General features: G+C 41.5%; 3 protein-coding genes across 3 annotated transcripts; all 3 read left to right on the top strand.

Moving 5' to 3' along the window:
- The first annotated feature begins 129 nt into the window (after window positions 1-129).
- On the top strand, window positions 130-1,568 carry LOC137108299 (histone H3). The gene has a single exon (XM_067492708.1). The coding sequence runs from the start codon at window positions 549-551 to the stop codon at window positions 957-959; it is 411 nt and encodes a 136-aa protein (XP_067348809.1). The 5' UTR covers window positions 130-548; the 3' UTR covers window positions 960-1,568.
- A 212-nt stretch (window positions 1,569-1,780) lies between these two features.
- LOC137108301 (histone H2A-like) lies at window positions 1,781-5,791 on the top strand. The gene has a single exon (XM_067492711.1). It carries the CDS (start codon window positions 1,781-1,783, stop codon window positions 2,162-2,164), a length of 384 nt encoding a protein of 127 aa, XP_067348812.1. The 3' UTR covers window positions 2,165-5,791.
- Window positions 5,792-12,022: 6,231 nt separating this feature from the next.
- On the top strand, window positions 12,023-18,331 carry cdx1b (caudal type homeobox 1 b). The gene is made up of 3 exons (XM_067492677.1): window positions 12,023-12,694; window positions 16,795-16,943; window positions 17,296-18,331. The coding sequence occupies exons 1-3, from the start codon at window positions 12,169-12,171 to the stop codon at window positions 17,524-17,526; spliced, it is 906 nt and encodes a 301-aa protein (XP_067348778.1). The 5' UTR covers window positions 12,023-12,168; the 3' UTR covers window positions 17,527-18,331.
- The last annotated feature ends 3,245 nt before the right edge of the window (window positions 18,332-21,576 follow it).

Genomic DNA, 21,576 nt, shown 5'->3' with positions numbered 1-21,576 from the left:
ATTGTGTTTTTTCAAACATCACCTAAATTAAAAGACCAGAGATGGAAAAACAAGTCAAATCAGATAAAGCCTGAGTCTTGTATTGTGAGTGAAGAGTTCTTTTTAAATTACTGAAGAATTGCAGTTATTGTCATTTTACAAAATAATCCATGTTTAAAAAATAAAAACAGTTTGAACAACTGTTTTTCCTACTCTTTCTGTAAGACTAATAAAGGCTTACTAGTATTAGTTTATAATAATATTTTTATATTCATATTAAACACTGTTTCAATGTATAGAAATATAACAAATATTTACATAATAATGGACTTTGCTATTTTAAAACCTAATAAAATTATTTATCTTTCTTTAGAAGCCATTAAACCGTCTCTCTGATTGGTTACATTTGAATTTCCAAATTCTTTTGGCCAATAAGCGACCAAGTAAGGTGCGCGCGCTCCTTCCCGCCTGGACCAATCAGCGCTGAGCTTTCCCCGGCAGTCCCTTTATAAAGCCGCGGTCCTCAGTCTTTCGTCATTCCTTCTTTGACTGTGAATACATTGAGTGAAATGGCAAGAACTAAGCAGACCGCCCGTAAATCCACCGGAGGCAAAGCTCCCAGGAAGCAGTTGGCCACCAAAGCCGCCCGGAAGAGCGCTCCGGCCACCGGCGGAGTCAAGAAGCCCCACCGTTACAGGCCCGGTACCGTGGCTCTCCGAGAGATCCGTCGCTACCAGAAGTCCACCGAGCTGCTGATCCGCAAGCTGCCCTTCCAGCGCCTGGTCCGAGAAATCGCTCAGGACTTCAAGACCGACCTGCGCTTCCAGAGCTCCGCCGTCATGGCTCTCCAGGAGGCCAGCGAGGCTTATCTGGTGGGTCTGTTCGAAGACACCAATCTGTGCGCCATCCACGCCAAGAGGGTCACCATCATGCCCAAGGACATCCAGCTGGCCCGCCGCATCCGCGGAGAGAGGGCGTAAGAGGGTCCAACCCAAAACCCACCACAACGGCTCTTTTCAGAGCCACACACACAAACTAAGAGCAAAGTCTTTAACAAAATCGCTCTGAAACTAACTGAAATGAAAATATCTGTTTGGTTTATAACTATTTATTTGACACAACCCCAGACTTACAAAGTTTACACCTACAGTGAAGCGCATCACCGCCGTTCTCCGCACTGCGTCAAATCATCAGGTGCGCAGTTACATAAATTGATTTGCAGATGACTTCACTTTCAGGATTTTGTTTTTCTTTTTATTAGTTGATGGATGTACTGTAACAATGATCTTACTAACATTGTCATGGGTTTTATTTATATATATTTCTTAAATATTCAACACTAAACGTTTATATACCGCCCCGCCCTCCCCTGTAGTAAATATTTCACCAATATGAAGATTCTCTAAATGAAACGTCGTGTGTTTTACACACTACACTTTTTTTTAGATCTCATGCAGGCGGGAGATTTCAAATCTGAACCTACGTTGTAAGGGACGTGACGTACATCCACAGTATACTGTTTTAGTGTCTGGACTGGATTTGAGGTAAATCCTTATTGATCATGATATTGTAGCTTTTAAATTATTCATATGCAATATATGCTTCCTTGTGTTATAATAAAATAAGACAACGTACTACTAAAATGCGCAAAGCAGCTGTTCTGTAGCGTATATAACGAAATGAGGGCTGCTGATTGGAGGATCGATGACACGTGATCAACAATGGCGCAGCTGTGTATGAATATAAGGCCGTTGACTGAGCTGTGTTGAACGTTTTCTTACTATTCCGAGCAAAGGTTAAGATGTCTGGACGTGGTAAAGGCGCCGGTAAGACTAGAGCCAAGGCAAAGACCCGCTCCTCCCGTGCTGGGCTCCAGTTCCCAGTCGGTCGTGTCCACAGGCTGCTGCGCAAAGGCAACTATGCTGAGCGTGTTGGGGCCGGAGCTCCCGTCTACCTGGCGGCTGTTCTCGAGTACCTGACCGCTGAGATCCTGGAGCTGGCTGGAAACGCCGCCCGCGACAACAAGAAGACCAGGATCATCCCCCGTCACCTGCAGCTGGCTGTGCGCAACGACGAGGAGCTCAACAAGCTGCTGGGAGGAGTCACCATCGCTCAGGGCGGCGTGCTGCCCAACATCCAGGCGGTGCTGCTGCCCAAGAAGACCGAGAAACCCGCCAAGAAGTAAACGGGGACCCGCTTCAACCACCACAACGGCTCTTTTCAGAGCCACACACCACCAATAAAGAGCGGAGTTTCTTATGTGTCTGCACCGATCTCACTGTAAACACTAGACCTTGGTTATGATCAGCGTTAAGGTTTGAATATGTGAACTAGGTCTTAGGAGCCTGTAGGTGATGACGTCACTCTGGCCTTATACTTTTGGCTAATGTAGTCTTACGCCATTTTTTTTTTCATTAGAAAACTACTGATGTTCTAATCAAACCTGTGACTAAACTGAAAACAACCCCGCGAACAAATGCCACAGTTCCCCTTTCTTTCCTTCCTTCCTTGCACATAATGGTATGATCCTAGTCTGTTCTCGCATGTGATTGGCCTTATGTGTACTAATCAAAATAAAGTCCCGCCCCTGTCTGCACGGATTCTCCGCAGAGTTGAAGATTCGTCTCTTCTCGTTCGCCACAAAGAATCAGCTCTGTTCACTTCTTTGCAGCTGCCCTATTGGTTTGAGCTTGGCCGCCTTCTTAGCGGGGGCTTTCTTGGCTGCTGGAGCCTTCTTCAGACTCTTAGCAGCCTTCTTGGCCACCCTGGGATTCTTGATGTTCTTTCTTTTGCCTTTTCAGCAAACATGACATAAATTAGTGATGGATGGTAAAAATGATTTAAAATAAAAACGCGTTTATATCTTGGTTTGTTCATGTGGACGTGTGAGCATGATGACGGTGTTTAAGCTGTTTACAAGGTTCTGACTTGAATGTGTCCTAATAATCAGATTCACTAATGTGAACATGTTTCTTTGTGCAGACCTTTGTTGTGGTTCTGTTCCGTATTTTTGCAGCATAGAGCAGATGAACAGACAAAATGTTCTAAAGAGGACAGAACCAGACTTTGAGGTTCTAATGAAACAGACCAGTGACCTGGACGTTGTTTGTTTGCTTAGGTGTGAGGTTCAGTCTGCAGTGGACAAACAGTGAATATTGATGTTCTGTAGTGTACTGTTGTCTTAGGAACAATTGTGATAACACTTTACAGGGGCAGTTGTCTGTAAACCTTCCCACCCCAGAATTAAATCAGCTGTTCTATACTGGTTAAGTTCACATTTAGTCATTTAGCAGACAACTTAATCCAAAGCAACTTAAAAGTGAGGCACAAAGCAGCAAAAGTCTGAGTCAAGGAGAAAATATCAAAGCAAAGTCTTCTCAGAAGTGTTTACATTTCATGAGATGCAAGAAAGAGCAGAAAAGATTTTTTTATTTAAACAAAAAAATAGATTTAAGTGCATAGGAAGGTGCAGAAGAGTTCTGTTTTCAAGAGTTTTTTGAATATTGAGAGTGAGTTTGCTGAGCGTGCAGGGTTTGGTAGCTCGTTCCACCATCGTGGCATCATTGCACTGAAGAGTTTTGCTTGGTTTCTTCTGTGCGGTGCTGGGACCAACACACGTCGTTCGTTTGCAGACCACAGCAGAGGGGAGGGACTGTGGACTGAGGGACTGAGTTTAGTAAAGCAGGAGCTGTTGAGTTAACCACCCTGTAGGCAAGAGACAGAGCTTTGAACCTGATGCGAGCAGCTACAGGAAGCCAGTGCAGAGATCTGAAGAGTGGTGTGATATGGGTCCTTTTTGGCTGATTAAAAATAAGGCGAGCTGCCACCTTTTGGCTCATCTGCAAATGTTTGATTGTGGATATCTGTAACACCATCAACAAAGCGTTGCAGTAATCGAGACGAGATATGACCAACGCCTGTACAATGAGTTGGGTTGTATATTCCGTGAGGTAGGTTCTGATCTTTCTCATGTTGTAGTGGGCAAATCTGCTGTTATACAGACTGAGGAGATGTGGTCTTTAAAGCTCAGTTGGTTGATGATGATGTCCCCCAGATGTAGTGGGGACAATCACTGTAGATCCAATGTTGACACTGATGTTCAGTGTGTATTTCTGTACATGAACTCATCATAAAGAGTCTCAGGACTCAGATGGACTATGGAGCCACATTTCTCTCTTTAAACAGGTGAAAGGTTTTAAAGTATCAGTATTTCGTCCTAGATCTGTCCCAGGTACTGCACAAACGGATCAAGGACGAGAAAGCTGCTGCTGGGCTGAAACTTGACAGTCTGGGTGTCATGACACAGAGGAGGACGGATAGATACTTTATAAAACCCTGAGATAATGTTTGTGATGCAGTAGCTGTTACACAGAGACTAATACGATGTTGTTAAACCTATAACATTCATATAATAATCATTGTCCTGAACAACTTTAGTCCATCATCCATTATTATCAGTGTCATCCAGCCCACTTTAATCTGCGGCTGAGGGGAAGTTCTTTCAGCTACAGACTGATACCTTTCAGGAGCAGATGGACACTTCAGGGGCTCTGTTGTCTCCATGACCACATGGGACACAAACGCCCTGAACTGAACAACCACCTTTTACAATTAACTGTGTATTATTTTGTGTCCATGGTTACTTTGTAGCTCACAAATATTTGGAAGAAACTTCAGAGCTATTTTTATGCATCTGACTAAAACTAAAAGTTTCTTGCTTTCCACAGTGTCCACAAATGTTTCCACGGGATCATAACGGACAAAAGAAGCAACCCTCAAAGCTCATGACTTCTGAAACTTCAGTCCATAGCATACATTAACCCCATAGTGGTTTTTAAGACACTTTACAGAAGTACGGTCCACATGATGATTGAGAAACAACATGACGAGTTTAAAACAAAAATCTGCAATTGAAAAATTAAACGATGCCAGTGAAAGACAATACTGCAAAAGATGGTAGCATGGCCAATGTTAAACACAAGGTGGCAGCAGCAGATAACGTCACTGTGTGTTAAGGCCAACACCGTCAAAGTAGTGGGGGGTTTCTGCTTAATGAGTCATTTTACTACTGTAAGTACATTTTACCAAAAATACTGCAGTTTTTTCCTCACTGTGACACCAACAGACTTGAACTGGCTAATCAGAAGTGAGATGGATTTAATTGATTTGAATTTAACAAGATACATATCTCCAGGTACACAGGTACATATCACTGTGTACATGGAGACATTTATGTCGATTTCTTCTACAACTGCTCAATGTTAAAAACAGAATTATTTGAGAATGTTCTTATCATTAGACTGTGCTGCAGAGGAGGTGAGATTTTAACCAGCAAATATTATTTATTTGGAACAAAGAAGCACATTGTGTGGGGAAAAAAAGTCTCTGTGCAGGTAAACTGTGTATTTATACTTTGGAGGTACTCATGTAGATTTCTAGGTTTACTCTGCTACTACGTAATAACCCACAATAAACAGCAGCAATATTAATATTGATTCCCACATAAATTAATCTGTATTCAATACAATAAAAACACTGATAAAACTGTTATAATAATTCAAAGAAACAATAGTTTATGTTCTGTTTTAAGCCCTAAATGTCCTGTTCACAAGGGGCAGTTCACACAGCATCAATGGTGAGTGGAGTTCAAACAGAAAATCATTTTGAAATGTAATTACGTAAAAATAAAAATCCAGCCCTCGACTAGAGCTTTTCTAAATAACAATTAAACTCATGTTTAATAAAAAGGACCGTAGATTTCTTTAAGTTGTGATATTGTTTAACATTTTTATATCCAAGCAGCGTGTCATACACTTTGGAAGCCTGGCTCACAGTTAAATGTTCTCATATACATGGCAAAGAAATCAGCGTTCTCTGACAGAAATCTACCTGCCAAAACCAGGTTTCCCCTACCCTGTTTTCAGAAACCAACTTTCCTGTTTACATGGCACTTAAGAAATCAGCTTTCCTGAAAAAGACAACTGTAATCTGGAAGCAGAAAACATGAGCAAGAGTAAGAATTTCAGTGTCTTTTTCATGTTTCAAAATGTGATGTGTAGACGATTGGATCTACACAACTCCAGCTCTTGTTGGATGTTCTCGGCCTGTAGTGGTCAGGGTCTACCAAAAGTGGTCTAAGGAAGGAAACGGCCTTACTGATGCACGCGGGAAGTGAAGGCTGGCCCATGTAGTCCAAACCAGTAGAAGAGCTACTGTAGCTCAAGCTGATGCTGGATATGATAGAAAGGTGTCAGAACACACTCAGTTTGTTGCATATGGGGCTGAATAACCATGAACCAGTCAGAGTGAACATGCTGACCTATGTCCACTGCCAAAAGCACCACACAATGAGCAGATGAGCATCAGAACTCGACCAAGAAGGTGGCCTGTGCTGATTGATCACATCTTCTTTTACATCATACAGATGGCCTGGAGCATATGCAACGCTTCCCTGAATAAGAGATGGCAGCAGGATGCACCATCGGAGGAAGGCAAGCCAGTGGAGGCAGTTTGATGATCGGAAACCTTGGGTCCTGCCATTCAAGTGGATGTTGTTGTGACACGCACCACCTACCAAGTACACCCTTCATGGAAACGCTAATCTCTGATGTCAGTGGACTCTTTCAACAGCTTAATTCAGCGTTTCACACTGGAAAAACGGTTCAGAAACAGTTTGAGGATCACAATGAGTTTACATTTTCCAGGTCTCAATTCAATCGAGCCCCTGTGGGATGTGCTGGAAAAACAAATCCGATCCATGGAGGCACTACCTCATAACGTACAGTTACCAGTACCAGTTACCACTGGTCCTCTCCCACTGGTTATTATGCAGGTGGTAATAATGTTATGGCTGATCATTGTATATACTCTCTATTACATTTTGATTAACTCGATCTTTTACTGACGGGACGATTTCGCCTGCCTTTTTGCTACATGTAAGTTAAGCTAGTGGAGGAGGAGTTTTTCAGGGTTAAACTCGACCCTCACTGACGTTATTTCTTGCATGCAAACTATGTCAAGGTGAACAACAGCCAGCAAGCCCTAAAAGGATTCAGTGTTTACGACCCACCACCATCATTAAACTTTCCATAAAGTGGAGTTTATGACCGTTGGCTGGTTAATGGTTTACCTGAAGACAGGTGACAGAGGAAAACAGAAACAAGATGGACACCCAGTTCACACACACAATCCTCCTTATCTCTGCTCTTAGTTCTTGCTCTGTCCTCCTTTATTAGGCCTTTCCTTGTCTCTGTCTTTGGCTTCAGCTTTAGAATTTATTTATTTTGTATTTTCTGTCCTTTCGGCTTGTCCTGTGAGTTCAGGGTTGACACAGCGGATCATTTTGTCCACATGTTGATTTGGCACAGTTTTTTTTACGCCTTTAGATCAAACTAATAAACTCGGGGATGTCAGGGTGTAACGTAACAACTGGTGAAAGATAACATTTGCTGAATATAAATCATTTACATTCAAGTCAAGTTTTTTTGTCATTTGGTCTCGTGCTATATGCCGAAGCGTCTCTGGACAAGACACTGAACCTCTCTTGTCAAGACACTGAAATAAACATTCAGACAAAATGATGTGTCTGTGTCGACCCTGAACTCAAGATAAGCCGAAAGGACAAAAAAACAAAAACAAAACAAAACAAAAAGAACTTATGAGACAGTTTGAGAAAGGAGCCAGTTGAGCTGGTTTGGGCATTTGTCATGACCCCTGGACACCTCCCATTGGATGGATGTCTAACTGGGAGGGGACCCCAGGGCAGACGGAGAAAATACTCCAGATTATCTGGCCAAGGAAGGCTTCAGGAGGAGCTTGAGAACATGTCTGGGGAGAAGGAAGTCTGGATTACTATCCTGAGCCTGCTCCAACTGTGACCCAATATTGGATTAGAAGAGGAAGATGGATGGATGGGTGACAGGTGCACAAAGCAAAGTAAGTCACTGAGTAAAAGCCCCAAAGACATGTGATATGTGTAACCATGAAAAACTAGTAAATAATCTACTAAGCACTAAGCAAAATAACTATTTAGTTCTCTTTTTTTTCCCAGGAACTAAACTCCAGAAAAGGGTTTGAGATGTAAGAAATTCAGCTCTGGAACCTGTGTTAAAAATGCAATCAGAGGAACTAAGTTTCTCAAAAGGTTCCTAGTCCCCAGAGGTGGAAACAGGCCAATAGTGTTGTAGAGTCAGGTGGTCCAACAATTATCCACTCCAGAGCTCATTGTATGACAAAACACTGAACATTTATTAAATTCCTCGATCCACAATTGAGTTCCCACTAAAGTATTTCCAGACAAAACACTGAGAAGATAACCAATAAATTCATCAGAAGACGTTTGTCTAAATAATTCCACAGAATACGGTAAGAAACCGTGTACCTCCATGGCTACGCACTCAACTGTCCTCCACTACCTTCTAGCTCCAATAGCTGTACCAAAACATCGTTTCCCTGACAACTGACTGACTTTTTAAAGGAAATTATATGATGTCATTGATGATGTTACACTTTCCTACCGATCATGTTTACACTTACACTGATGATACACTCACACATAAAAGTGTAAATTTCTGGGCCAATAAAAATAACAAAATATTCATAAATAAATAAAAATAAATAATATACTTTTAAGTTTGACAAATGGTTTGTGTATTGTACAGAAACAGAAACTGAAAACTAAAAATCTGAAGAATTTCAGGGTCTGGAATGAAAAGTTTGTCAACATTGTGAATAGCTGAATTTTCTGAGTAAAAGCATTTTACGGGTGTAATGTTGATTGAAATGGTTTAACAGACAGAAGCAATGGAAGCTGCTCATGTTAAGATAACACCAATATAACATCTATCAAACACTTGAAAACACAAATACTGATGTGTGTAATGAGACTTATTGTGGCTTTTATGTGATTTTACTGCAGCAGACTAAGCTAAATACTCATCAGTGTAAAACAATAAATCTCCCATAAATCCATAAAGACACAGATAATTCCTCCTCAGGAGGGCAGCAGAAGTGGGAGGTTTAAATCCCTGCAGCACCGTGCTCATGAGCAAGGCAACAACTAGGCCAAACTAAAGCAAACAGAGCAAACTGAGCACAGGCAAACGTGTGGACAATGGACTTCAGAGGCGTTTTTTTGACATCATCCCTTTGAGACAATGTATTAAACATTTAATCTTTTCATATCAGATACTGTATCTTCTATAGTTTTTGCCTTTTTTGTTGCTTCTCTTCCATTGTAATTAAACCCGGAAACACTGTCCAGGCAGCCATGTTTCTGAAAACTTCCTTTCTATAAAACTGAAAGGCTTCAAGTTTTATTGGGGAGGGAATTTATGGCAAACAGATACAATTTTCTGAAAACATATTGAGGAAATGTTGATAATTATAGTAAAGGGCAACTTTCAATTAATATATTACTAAAACGTTTGGGGAGGACATGTCTCCGTCCTGTGGAACATGATCGGCAGAAAGTCCTCTCGGTGGACGACTTTATTCTGTGCAGAAATGTGTAAAATGAGGCTGAAATCTTCTTAGTATAAAATGTCCTCTGTGTGTTTAAAGTGGGAGAAAAGTAACAAAAAGAGGAAGTTTAGTATAAATCCTGTTCACTGCATCAAACTATTCATTTGTCAGTTTGTTTGACCTTTGTTTATCTGCCTAAAGTACAGATTCCTGAGGGTCTTTACTGAAAAATGTAGCACCTACCATTGTGGAAAGTCTGGGGAAAATCGCAGTGAATAAAGGCCAAAGGTGGAATCTGCTGAATGTGTCCGACCTTTGAGCCTCAGGCAGCTCTAAAGAACTGTCACGTTACTGCGATGACTGTGGCCACATGGCCCAGGAGAACTTTGGTGAACGGTTGTGATTTAACACGGCGGCTGGTGTCACCTGAAACTCTCATTAAGCAGGAGGACGACATGCCTGTGTTCTGATGGGCTGCAAGACAGCGGAGAAGGTGAAGCTCCTCCAGGCCGGTGTCAGAGAAATGTGGGATGGTGGGAAGACTTCACATTAATCTTCATACACTGAATTAACATTTTTCAAAGTGGCACAAAATCCAATTAACAAAAAAATGTTTTAATGATATCATGGATTTTTATTTTATAACACAAATTTTACTTTATTGTGTCTATGACACAATGATTGTCAAAGCCACTTAAATGTATTTTAATTTACTACGTACTATACTGTTTATATATCATAGATACACTTAATATACTTACATTTCTTTCATTTCCTGTTTCCAGTTTCTATTACAGTCACGCCAAAGCCCACGATTACGTCACACATGTGAAGCGACAGCTGCGTAATAAAAATGTTTAAACGCCTGCAGAGAAACGTACGTTATCATTAGTGATATTTCTGTAAAATAACCAGAAATAATTTGCTGCAGTAAAACAAACTAAATGTTTAAAAATCAATCAAATTTGTGACTCTACTGCTTCCGTTGCTTGTACTAATACACCGACAATAAACTTCCCCGTGTTGCATTGAAGGAACTTTTTTATTTTAATTCACAAGCTAATAAAAAGGATTAATTTATTTTATTCCTTAAACGTTTGAACAAGACAGAAAACGGAATTACTGCTGAATAATGAAATTTCACTGCAAAATGCAGATATCTGAGAGGGAAACATGTTCACAACGAGTGTAATTCGTTTTTAATTGTTACTGCAGAAACACGTTTCATTAAATTGATCAAATATTATCTAATGACAATCATTATTTCATCATTTATCATTAACTGAGTTGTTTTTAAGTTGGAACTGAGCTCTTAGTTTAATTTTAAAAAATACTTTTTTCATATTATCATGTAAGAAAAAATAGCTCTTTAGATCTTGTGGTGTTTATTTAACATATGATTAAAGTTATTATACTAATAATACTTATTTTATTATTATTATTATTATTATTATTATTATTATTATTATTATTATTATTATTATTATTATTATTTTGTAATTATTATTGTTGTTGAAACTCACTAGAACATCTAAAAAGATTAAATTTTGATTAAGATTATATTTTTTAAAAATACAGAGCTCCAACTGGACCATTTTTAATACAGTCACACATCAGTAATATTATTGATGTGTGATAATATTATATATGTGTTTCATTGGGTTTTTTCTTTTGTAAATTGTTTAAAAATGCAAAACGTTTTTTTATCCTATTTTAGATTAAATATTTTATTTTATTAACGGAGCTGAGATGACGTTTTCTGCATCAGGTTAAGTTTTTCATTTTTAGATTTTGTAACATTCAAAGTCGAAAGGGAACATTTTAATAGTCAATTAAGTTTGAGTAAAGAACAAAAAAACAATCAATTATTTAAACAATATTTTACATTTTAAGAAAAAAACAAAAGATAAACCGATGATTCAAACTTTTTACCGTGTTTATTTTAATAAATTCTCGGGGAAAAAACAACCCAACCAACAAATTCAATACGTTTAGATACATTGGTAATTTATTGATATTAAAATATTAGGATTTATTATAGAATTTCTAATTTAATATATTTGTAACTACAGTCCGAGATTCAAATACCTCAATTCTAAACCTGAAGACAGTTACAACGTGAGGACAGAGACTGTTGACACGTCGTTTTATTTTACTATAACGTGTCTTTTAGGTTTTATCATTGGACAGAGGCTGAGGAGGGACCGGAGAGGACGGAGACGTTGCCGTCCTTCTTCCCGTCATTTGTTGCTCTGTCTCTGCTCCTTTGAAGTGGCCTTTGAAGTGCAGCAGCGGACTGTCATGCAAATGGAGGCCGACAGAGAGGAGACTGCAGCCCGGAGAGAGGAGGAGGACGGGGGGGGGGGGCGTCAGGTAACCTGCGCGGTGACCTGCGCATTTCAGCTTTTGGATGTCTGGGTCCAGATGAGCTCGTGTGGTTCCTGCTGTCGGTGCTGAGTGACAGTGTGAGGAGGAGGAGGAGGTGACGAAGAAGAGGAAGAAAGAATGAGCAGGAGGCGGGGGGGGGGGAGGGAGTGACAGAGATAAGAGCAATAAAACTGAGCCATGTGACTGCGCAGTTTTTAACGGGCCGCTGATGGAGAAACCGCAGAGACACGGAACAGGTGGAGGTGTGGACACAGTGACGCTGGGTTCACCTGTAGACCAGGTGAGAGAGGAGCCAGGCTGGATCCGCACTATGCTGAGGGAGTCCCCTCACCTGCAAAGATGTACGTGAGTTACCTGCAGTTGGACAAGGACCCCGCCATGTACCCGCACCAGAGCGCGGTCACCCGTCACCCGGGGCTCAGCCTCAGCCCGCAGAACTTCCCGGTGCCCGGTCCGCCCCAGTACTCGGACTTCGCCGGGTACCACCACCACCACCACGGCATCAACAACGACCCGCACTCGGCTCAGCAGGCCGGGTCCGGGGCCAGCGGCTGGAGTACGGCCTACCCTCCCCCTCCACCTCCGACACGGGACGACTGGTCGTCGCACCACTACGGACACCCGGCCGCCGCTGCGGCTGCGGCTGCCGCTGCCGCCGCCGCTGGAGGGGCTCCCGCCGCGCCCCCCATGCCCGGTTCGGTGGGGCCCACGCTGGGCTTCAGCCCTCCAGAGTTCCCAGGGCAGCCGCCGGCGCTGCTGCCCCCCTCCATCAACCCGTCGGCGGTGCAGCTGTCCCCCGGATCCCCGCAAAGGAGGAACCCGTACGACTGGATCCGACGCTCCACCGAACGGCCCCCAAACCCAAGTAAGAGCTGGGATGACGCGTTTTTAGCAGTTTACACATCCTGTCATGTTGAGAGAAATTGATTTTAACTAATTTAGAGAGTTTCCTGGTTTAGGTTGAAATCTCAATCCGCCTGACAGAACCTCATGTTCCACACAGCAGCAGCTTTTAAACCGCTGTTGGGCCTAAAGTGCAGGTTCCTGTAGCGCAAGCGGCTGCGGACTGTTTCCCATTTTAATATGAGACAGATACAGGAGATGATACTCAAATGTCCGCACAATTGTACTCGGGCTGCAGATACCACAGCGCAGTAATAATGTCAACATTTGGACTTTTAATCAGACGGAAACTGCAGCTTCTACTGTCAAAGAGAGTCAAGAGGGACACAGTAGTTGTTTTAATAAATCAGCTGCGTGTGTGTTTTTATGGCTTTGAGGATTTGACTTTATTACAAACATCATCTGGTGCAGCTTTGTATTTTCTCCCTTTTCACTTAAATTTACAATTTGCATTTTCCATATTAGTGTATTTGTAGTTTTAACCATTTTCTCATTGTTTCACCTTATTTTTCAGAATTAGAGGAATTTCTGCCCAAAATCTATTTTCATTCACTTTTTTGAAACATGTTCGCTTCTCACGCCCTCGCGGATTTTTCTTTTTTGTTATTTCTGGAGTTTTTTTACTTTTGTATCCGTCAAACCATCTTGACGATGTTATAACCGTCCGCTTTTATCTGGATTTATCTTTTACTTTAAGGCTCATTTGCTGAACTTTTCCATGTCAATTTATGATTTTCATGTCAGATTATTTCATAAAAGCTGCCTGCTCAAAGATTCCCATCGTGTCTCTGTCGCCGGATCAAACGTGTGAAGCCGGTTTGAAGCTGTTGTGATGTTAATGTCCCCCCACCACCACCCCCGGACATGTCTCCCCGGGGCTTTGTCCCCCGCTTGTCTCTGGGTGGAGAAAACGAGAGTTTACAAGAGAGTTCCCACTTTGAAGTGTGACCTGAGTTTGTCATGGCACAAGGTGGAAAGTACTTTTACTCAAGTACAATTGAGAAGGAGACGGTTTGTACTTGTACCTGCTTTTTCCACCAAACAGTAAATCAGTGTTTTCTGCACAGTTTCTTGTGACTTGAAAAAAAAAGACTTTTTTCTTCACTGGAGTTTTTACATTAAATTATCCAGCATTCACTGCTTCAGAGAAATTTGGTCAATAGCATTATTATTTTTTTAATAATCCACATAAAAACCCACTATGAGTCGTCTCCACTCTTATGATTTGTCCATCAGCTTTATTGTCTTTGTTGTCTCATGTTTGTCCATTCCAAAGCACTTGGCGTGGACAAATTTAAATTAAAACGCTCCAGGTCAACTTAAGTTTGAATGAAACAAGTGCCAAATGGACAAGGACAAGATGTCCAGCAGCTTCGGCTTCTCCTCCCTTTATTGATGACAGAATGCTTTTTGACCTGAAGTCTCCATCTTCTGAGCTGATCAAAATGCGGCCATAAATGTCTCAGACTAAAAGCCTCAAACGTGGTCCGTCCAAAGTCCAGAAACACAGGAGGAATAGCTGATGTGGTAGTGATGAAACGTCTGTCTCTGTGTCTCTCCGGGGTTCAGGTGAAGAGCTTTTTGATTTACGCTCCTTCATTAGTGTCTCCGTGCACCTCGTTATCTGCCCGCCTCAATCAAATGGCTGGTTTTTACTTTCTGACAGATGTTTCCCCTCAAACTAAAAGGTTTGAGCTTTAATTCGCCCCAGTGACCTGTCATAGGCCAGACGGGGTGTGTGTGTGTGTGTGTGTTCAGTGTTAATACTGAATCAGAGTGTGGTAACGAGAACTGAAGGCCTTTTAATTAACTTTAACACAGCTGAGTGTGCGTTTCCAGTGTAGCAGCACACACACACACACCCTCTCTTTGTTTTCTCTGATGTACAAATACTTAGCTAAGTTGTGCTGATAGCTGAATTATAAATGAAGCAGCCTTCATGCATCAGTAATGTGCAGTGGTGGAAGAAGGACTCAGACTGATTACTTTGTAATAGAGTAAAGTAAACAAAGAAAAGTGCAAGTACGTTAAGAAAATGACATGTTGTGAATTCAGTCATTGCTCCTGTAGTTAGTAGCAAGTAGTGTTTGTGGTTCATCTTCATCTCTTTATGTTCATTTTGTGTGACTGTGGTTATATTTCATCATGTTGATGTCATGTTTCATCATTGAGGAGAAAACGTTCTGCTTCTTTGTGACCTATAATTCAGACTTTATGCAGCAAAAAAACTGTTTACTTCAAACTACACGGTGTTTGGTTTGTAAATGGACGTGTGTCTGACAGTGTGATGTCAGCAGGCGGCTTTTCTGTGAATACACTTCTGATCAGTCCGGAGCAAACGTCTGAAGTCTATAGCAGCATAAGTAAGAGCTGGTTCAGAGCAGCTCTAACTGAGCTTTATGAGCTTTTAAAGGAAGCTTTATATCAAGATGTACCTTTTATATCGAATCAAAATATTCTTTTCTAATAGCAGCTGAAGCCATGTGAAAGTGTTAGTTTAACCAACACCTGAACGCTGTTGATAAATGTCTCGGAGCAGATAGGCCTCATTTTATGCAAATCCAGCTCAGGCAGGTTGTCCATTTGAATACAGGAGTCCTGGAGGGAGCAGCTCCATCAGTCTGGCACTTTCTGTGAGCACTTTATAACACATAATATAAAATACTCCATACGCCTCATTCGCCTTTTTACATACTAACAGTCGGTGTGATTTTGTGGAGTGGAAATGGCTTCGTTAAACATGGACACGTCACAAAGAGCAAAACGCTCCACCTCCATACACCTCGGTTGTTAAAGTGACAAAGACATTGACAGTTTGTGTGTGTTTCAATACAGACACATTTCAAATAAATGCTAACAAATGTGGAACCAGTGACTGAACCACAATGTGGTGCTTCCTTGTTCTACTTGTAGATTAAAGCGGGAATCATACTCTCTGTGTAATCTTGTCCGGACGGGCATGGACAGTGGACACACACACACACACACACACACACACACACACACACACACACACACTCAACTCACGCTTTCTGCGAAATGTGATGGACATTTAGCAACAGTAAGAAGCAGCTCCTTTGGTTGGTTTGACCCACCAACCTGAAAATGTACCATTTATCTAAAAAATAACTTTTTTTTACTTTTAAATCACCATGATGAAATAAGGCAGTTTGACTGCTGACATTTACCTCATGAGATCTGGATGAATCGTACAAGTTTGGATAAAATGATCCTTTAAAGTTTCAATATGTAGCAGCTTCGAAATCCTTTTAATAGACCACTGACTTGAATTAAGGCCAACAGCCAGGCCTGGACCCCCAGAGACTGCAGTACAGAACTTTGGAGTCCAATCCTGGAGACCTGTAGCTCCATAGCCTCTCTGTACACGATACATTTTATTCTTAGCATAATGGCAAATGCATAATAAGTAACGACGATGAGAGAGCAGACAGTAAATATCAGACAAAATCGTCCTGGTTGGTGATAAAAGGGCCCAAATTCTTGCTGTTACAGCAGAAGGTGAGAACTTATTAGCTGCTCTCTATGTTCTGTTGTGTTGGTGAAGTTTTAGATCATCCACACATGGCTGAAGCAAAGCTTCTGTTTATCACACTAACAGGACACAGGAAGTGGTAATCAGTGCTCTGTGGAGTTCACTGTATGACGTCAGCTCTGTTCCTTAGTTTGCCTAAATAGTTGTACGGTTATTTTAGTTGGAGAGCTGCACGGGAACAAAACTGAACATGAACATTTACTTCATGCTGCAGAGTTTGATTCGTAGTTATCATATCACATTGGACTTAGTGCTGAACCTGCTATTTGACTCCAGATAATGCAACCAACACATTTTAACTATGAGCTAAAAGTTTGGACCCAAAGTTCAGTCAACTAAACCAAATGTAGTCAGAATTTTAAGGGTCTGGTCGGTGTGGAAAGGGAAAACTTTAAAATGATTCTTTAAAATAGCTACTTTTTCAGCCACGTCTCACTCATCGCCGGGTGTTGACACAAAGATTGTGTCCCACTTAACCGAGAACCTGCTTCTGTTTCGGTGCTTTACAGATGGAAAGACTCGGACCAAAGACAAGTACAGAGTGGTTTACACCGACCACCAGCGTCTGGAGCTGGAGAAGGAGTTTCACTACAGCAAATACATCACCATCAGGAGAAAGGCCGAGCTCGCTACAGCGCTCAGCCTGTCGGAGAGACAGGTACGCCAGCACACAGAGGCTGAAGTGAAACCTTATCAGAGCCGCTGACGATATTTTACTGCACCTTTATTGGACACAGTCTGAGCACAGTCATTTTTAACCAGGCCAGCAACGAGTAATCAGTCAATCCACCAATGAATGTTCACCTCACTATGAGGTGTAGTAACATGGTCAATACGACTAATTAGCTTTGATTCAATCTATAACCTACAAATTGCTCAGAATCTGAAATATTTATTCTTAATTTGACCTTTCAAAACTGACTTGTGTCTCTAAATTTCCAGGTTGAGACCGAGTGATCTCAGAGTTTTTCTCACAATGTGTCAAATCCCATGTGTCTTTGTGTAAACAGGTGAAGATCTGGTTCCAGAACCGCCGGGCGAAGGAGCGAAAGATCAACAAGAAGAAGCTCCAGCAGCCGGCCTCCTCCACCACCACACCTACGCCTCCCATCGGCAGCAACAGCAACACGGGAGGAGGGCTTCACGGAAATGGCGGCGTTGCCATGGTGACAAGCAGCAGTGGCAGCAATGGGCTGGTATCCCCTTCATCCCTCCCTTTGAACATCAAAGAAGAGTACTGAGGCGTTTTAGTGGAACGTGAGTGAACTGGACAATTGTTCTTTAAAGTTCTGAGGAACCTACGGTTCTTCTCCTATCAGACTTTTTTGCAGATTGTTCCTAAAATTCCACCTCATTAACGGCAAAGTGAAAGACTTCTTCACGACACATTATTGTGGTCAGAGCTCTACGCTGCAAACAGAGTCAACACCCAGAGCTTCGCACTGAAAATATTTCATGTCCTGAACGACAAACGCACATTGTTTCTCTGAACTGTGTTTTGACTGCTTCTGGAAACGTTTGCAAAGTTGTTCCATCTGGTGCATAGTCTCAGCCAGCAGGTTCTGCAGAGTTGGGTTCTGATACTCGGCTCCATTTTGATCATGTGGCCACGACATTAGAAAACCTGGATCAAGCACATTCCCAGTCAATCCCTTCACTCATGTCTCTACGACACCACAGACATTAAACCAACGCCTGAAAACTCAGCTTAACTTAAAAAAGGGAATATTTTCAGAGTCACTTTTGTTTTTAGCTTGATGATGATGATGATGATGATGTGTACTATTTTAATTGTTATCCTGCTTCATTCACAAATGTTTCTCAACTTACAATGACATCTTTTACTTGTAGTCACACATCCAGTGTTGATGTTCCTGCAGAACCAAACTCAGCTGTGCCTTACAGACCTGACGGAGCTGTTTTCAGTTGTCCGTCATATACAGTACGAAAAATATGTTGTAAATGTTTATGATCTGACTCATCAGACTTTATCATGTGTATATTTTCAAATGTAATTTGTATTAAAACAAAAAGCTTTATTGTAAAGATGGCTGCTGATCTTTTTTCTTTAATGCACAGTTTGCAAAGTGAAACTAATTGAGAGAAAATCTGCTCAATTACAGTAAATGTTTCTGTTGCGATTGTTATGTGAATCTTATCTGAGTCACTAATGGAGATTAAGTAAAAAGTTGGTAGAGCTGATTCTCTGGTCAGTGCAGACGCAGCTGATGACACAACCAAATAAGGGGATTTAAACAGCTTCACTCATACCATAATTTTAGTTTGTCCAGAAACTAAAACCCTTTTATGACCCATCATCACTGGTTCCATTATTTCAGGTGATGATTCTGCATCATTAAGCACATTTGATCTGTCAAACTGCTTTCAAATTGTCAGATACAGCTTCACGTTAATTTAACGATCTCCCATCTATTGTACCAAAAAGAAATCACTTTAATAATCGATAAAACACTTTAACAAAGCTGCAGTGAAGCCTGAAATGCAAATGTTTGCTGCCGAATTAAGTTCATTCCCAGTCCCACTGATGTAGAGAGTTTAGTTACTGTGCGTTGACTGACTTTTAAAATATGCAAAAGGAAAAAAACGACACAAAAAGAGGACAATAAAAAACTGTAAATCTACAAGAACTCAGCCAGTTATGACTGTGAGTCTTTATTTACGTCTGAGCAGAGCTTCACATCAATGCGGGGAAAAAAATGGGGATTAGCTGAACAGGGCACCTCACTGTTCCAGTGTACGTGAACTAATCCTAAGATCGAGTCTCATTTGCTCAGACGCTTATTCGGCTTTTTCCTTCATGTGAAAAACACAGTAAACCAGTGTTGCTGTGATTTCCAGTTGGTGAACATTCTCCCCCAGTGTTTCATTATTTATCATCTGTTGGTTTGAGCATAAAAGTAAAATGTATAATTGGTGCATAACAGTATTAGTAAGTTTGGGGGAAAAAAAGGATGGTCGTCTTTAAAAGTTATTCAATTTTTTTTCCACCAAACCATCCAACCAGAACCAGTTTGGAGTACTTGCTTGAAAAATGATGAAAAAGGTTCATCAATGATCAAAAAGTTGAACATTTCCTGTCACTTACCTAAATTCATGTAATTGGTTTAATTAGCGGATAGAGTACACTAATACATATTAAATATTGTATATTTCACATTGTGCTGCTGCAGCCTCTGAATTGTGCAGAAGTTCCACAGAAATGCTGTTTAGTTTCCACTGGGTCAGTTTATCGTCATGAAATTTACTTCAAGGTGATTTCGTTCAAGCACGAAACAACAGTCACAGTTACATAACACTGTGCTTTTCTGACAGGAAACTGTCAAAGAACAGGGAAATAAAGACTCGAACACACACACAGATTAAGTCTTTGCAGACTGATGCAGCAGTTGAGGTGTGGCGTCCAAAGGGCGAAGAGGAACAGTGGGCAAACAGAGCACAGGATCCTGCTGTCTGCATGTGTACATGTCTTTATCGTGTTGTGTTTTGGCTCATTACCATCATAGTGAGAACACGCTGTCCGGTCCTCACAGACCTGCCCCACACTTGAGACTTGTAGGGTTCAGGTTGGATTGAGGTTAGTAGACATTTGGGTTCAGTCTTTGTGTGTGTTTGTTCATGTGTCCTCATTCAGACCTTTGCCCCTCTCAGTCCATTTTACCTCCAACAACACTCATAAACTATATAGGCAGTGTGTGTTTCGGTGTGTGTGTGTGTGTGTGTGTGTGTGAACTTTTATTTCATTTCATAAGCTGAAGATCAGTTATTCTCCAAAAAAAGACCTTAACAGATACGTTCCACACTAATTCCAAAGCCTGTCATGGATTCAAAAAGGAAAACAAAGGATTCTCATGTTTCTTCCAGACTTTTCATTGTTTGTATTCTGAGTTCCATTCACTGCAGCAGGGCGAAGTAAAGAAACCTGAACTTTTTGCAAATAAAGTTTCCCAATGACCTGTTGGTGTGTGTTTAATGTGACTTATCGGGACAAAAACAGAAACGAGAACGACTTTTAAAAACCACCATTTGCAACCGCCAAAGGTGTTTAGCGGGGCCCAGGGTGGGGGGTCCGGTGGCCCTAAAGAACCATAACGGGCAAAAGTGGGCTGCTCCAGTCATTTGAACCCCGCTTCTCCTCAGCTCCATGCCCCCTGTTTGGATGTCTTTGGCTCAGGCCAGAAGTGGCAGGCTAAAAACCCACCACTAAGAAAAACATGAACCCTGTTCTCCAGACAATGTCCAGAGAGCTAGTTTGGGACACAGCAGTTGTAAATGGTTAAATGGTAAATGGCCACTTATATAGCGCTTTTATCCAAAAGCGCTGCCACCAGTTGTTATTTCACACATGTAACACTCAGCAGGAGATAATTGGAGTCTGAAGTGTCCACAGTGTACGGGAGGAAGAACATGATAAAAAAATTGGCTTTTTCTTTTTTACAGCACAACAAATCCATGACAGTGTAAATAATAATAATAATCAAGCTGTGGTGGGCGTCAACCCACTCATTCGCTCACTTTAAACCTCAGTACAGCACAGAGTGGCGTGATCCATCCACACACACAAGCTCGCTCTTTCATCTGGACTTTGTACTACAGGGGCTCACAATAAAAGTCCAGGTAACATTTGGACCATCTGACGTCTGAATCAGTACCTCTGGTTAATGTCCAGAAGTTCAGGGTGACAGTTCATGTGTGGAAGCAGCTTTGCAGTCTCTCACAAGCTGGAAGTTTAAATCTATGCGTTTTCTACAAACACACGTTTGCAGGACAAAAGTCTGCGGACAAAGATCACCACAAATTACATACATGACTTGCTGGCATCCAGCTCTAAAGTTACAGGTCCTAAAACATGTGTCATGTTAACATATTTGAATTCAGAGAAACTAAAAGTAGAAATTTCTTTATCTTCATCTTCATCTTTAAAGGAATAAACAGTGACATGTCTTTATTTCTGTTAACCAAGCAGGGACAAAGTGACTGTGTCCACGTTGTGAGTAGCAACGGCTGTGTCTCATTTTTGGGTAAACAGAGGCTAATGAGAGTGGAGCTGCTCCGTCTCTGCCTCTTCACCACCATAAAGTTTATTGGGGGGTGGAAGCAGTAAAAATGGCCTCACCACAGAGACGCAGACATGTTTGCTGAGCAGGCGTGATGAGCTCAAATAGCAGCGATGGACAACGGCCAGAGGACTCACCGATGGAGTTTAGACATGGAGAAGCAAATAGTGGACTACGTGGTGTGGACATTCACCGTCTCCAGTTGCATGGGACAAA

This window comes from Channa argus, chromosome 22 (assembly GCF_033026475.1).
Source record: "Channa argus isolate prfri chromosome 22, Channa argus male v1.0, whole genome shotgun sequence".
NCBI classification, from domain to species: domain Eukaryota; kingdom Metazoa; phylum Chordata; class Actinopteri; order Anabantiformes; family Channidae; genus Channa; species Channa argus.
The sequence above is the reverse complement of the archived record's forward strand: the minus strand, read 5'-3'. Positions and strand labels throughout refer to the sequence as shown.

What these genes read in the sequence shown, in the direction of transcription:
- LOC137108299 (XM_067492708.1), top strand. Translation starts at nt 549, where the DNA reads ATGGCAAGAACTAAGCAGACCGCCCGTAAATCCACCGGAGGCAAAGCT.
- LOC137108301 (XM_067492711.1), top strand. Translation starts at nt 1,781, where the DNA reads ATGTCTGGACGTGGTAAAGGCGCCGGTAAGACTAGAGCCAAGGCAAAG.
- cdx1b (XM_067492677.1), top strand. Translation starts at nt 12,169, where the DNA reads ATGTACGTGAGTTACCTGCAGTTGGACAAGGACCCCGCCATGTACCCG. An exon ending in CGAACGGCCCCCAAACCCAA is followed by an intron (nt 12,695 to 16,794) that starts GTAAGAGCTGGG and finishes GGTGCTTTACAG; the next exon opens with ATGGAAAGACTCGGACCAAA. An exon ending in TCAGCCTGTCGGAGAGACAG is followed by an intron (nt 16,944 to 17,295) that starts GTACGCCAGCAC and finishes TTGTGTAAACAG; the next exon opens with GTGAAGATCTGGTTCCAGAA.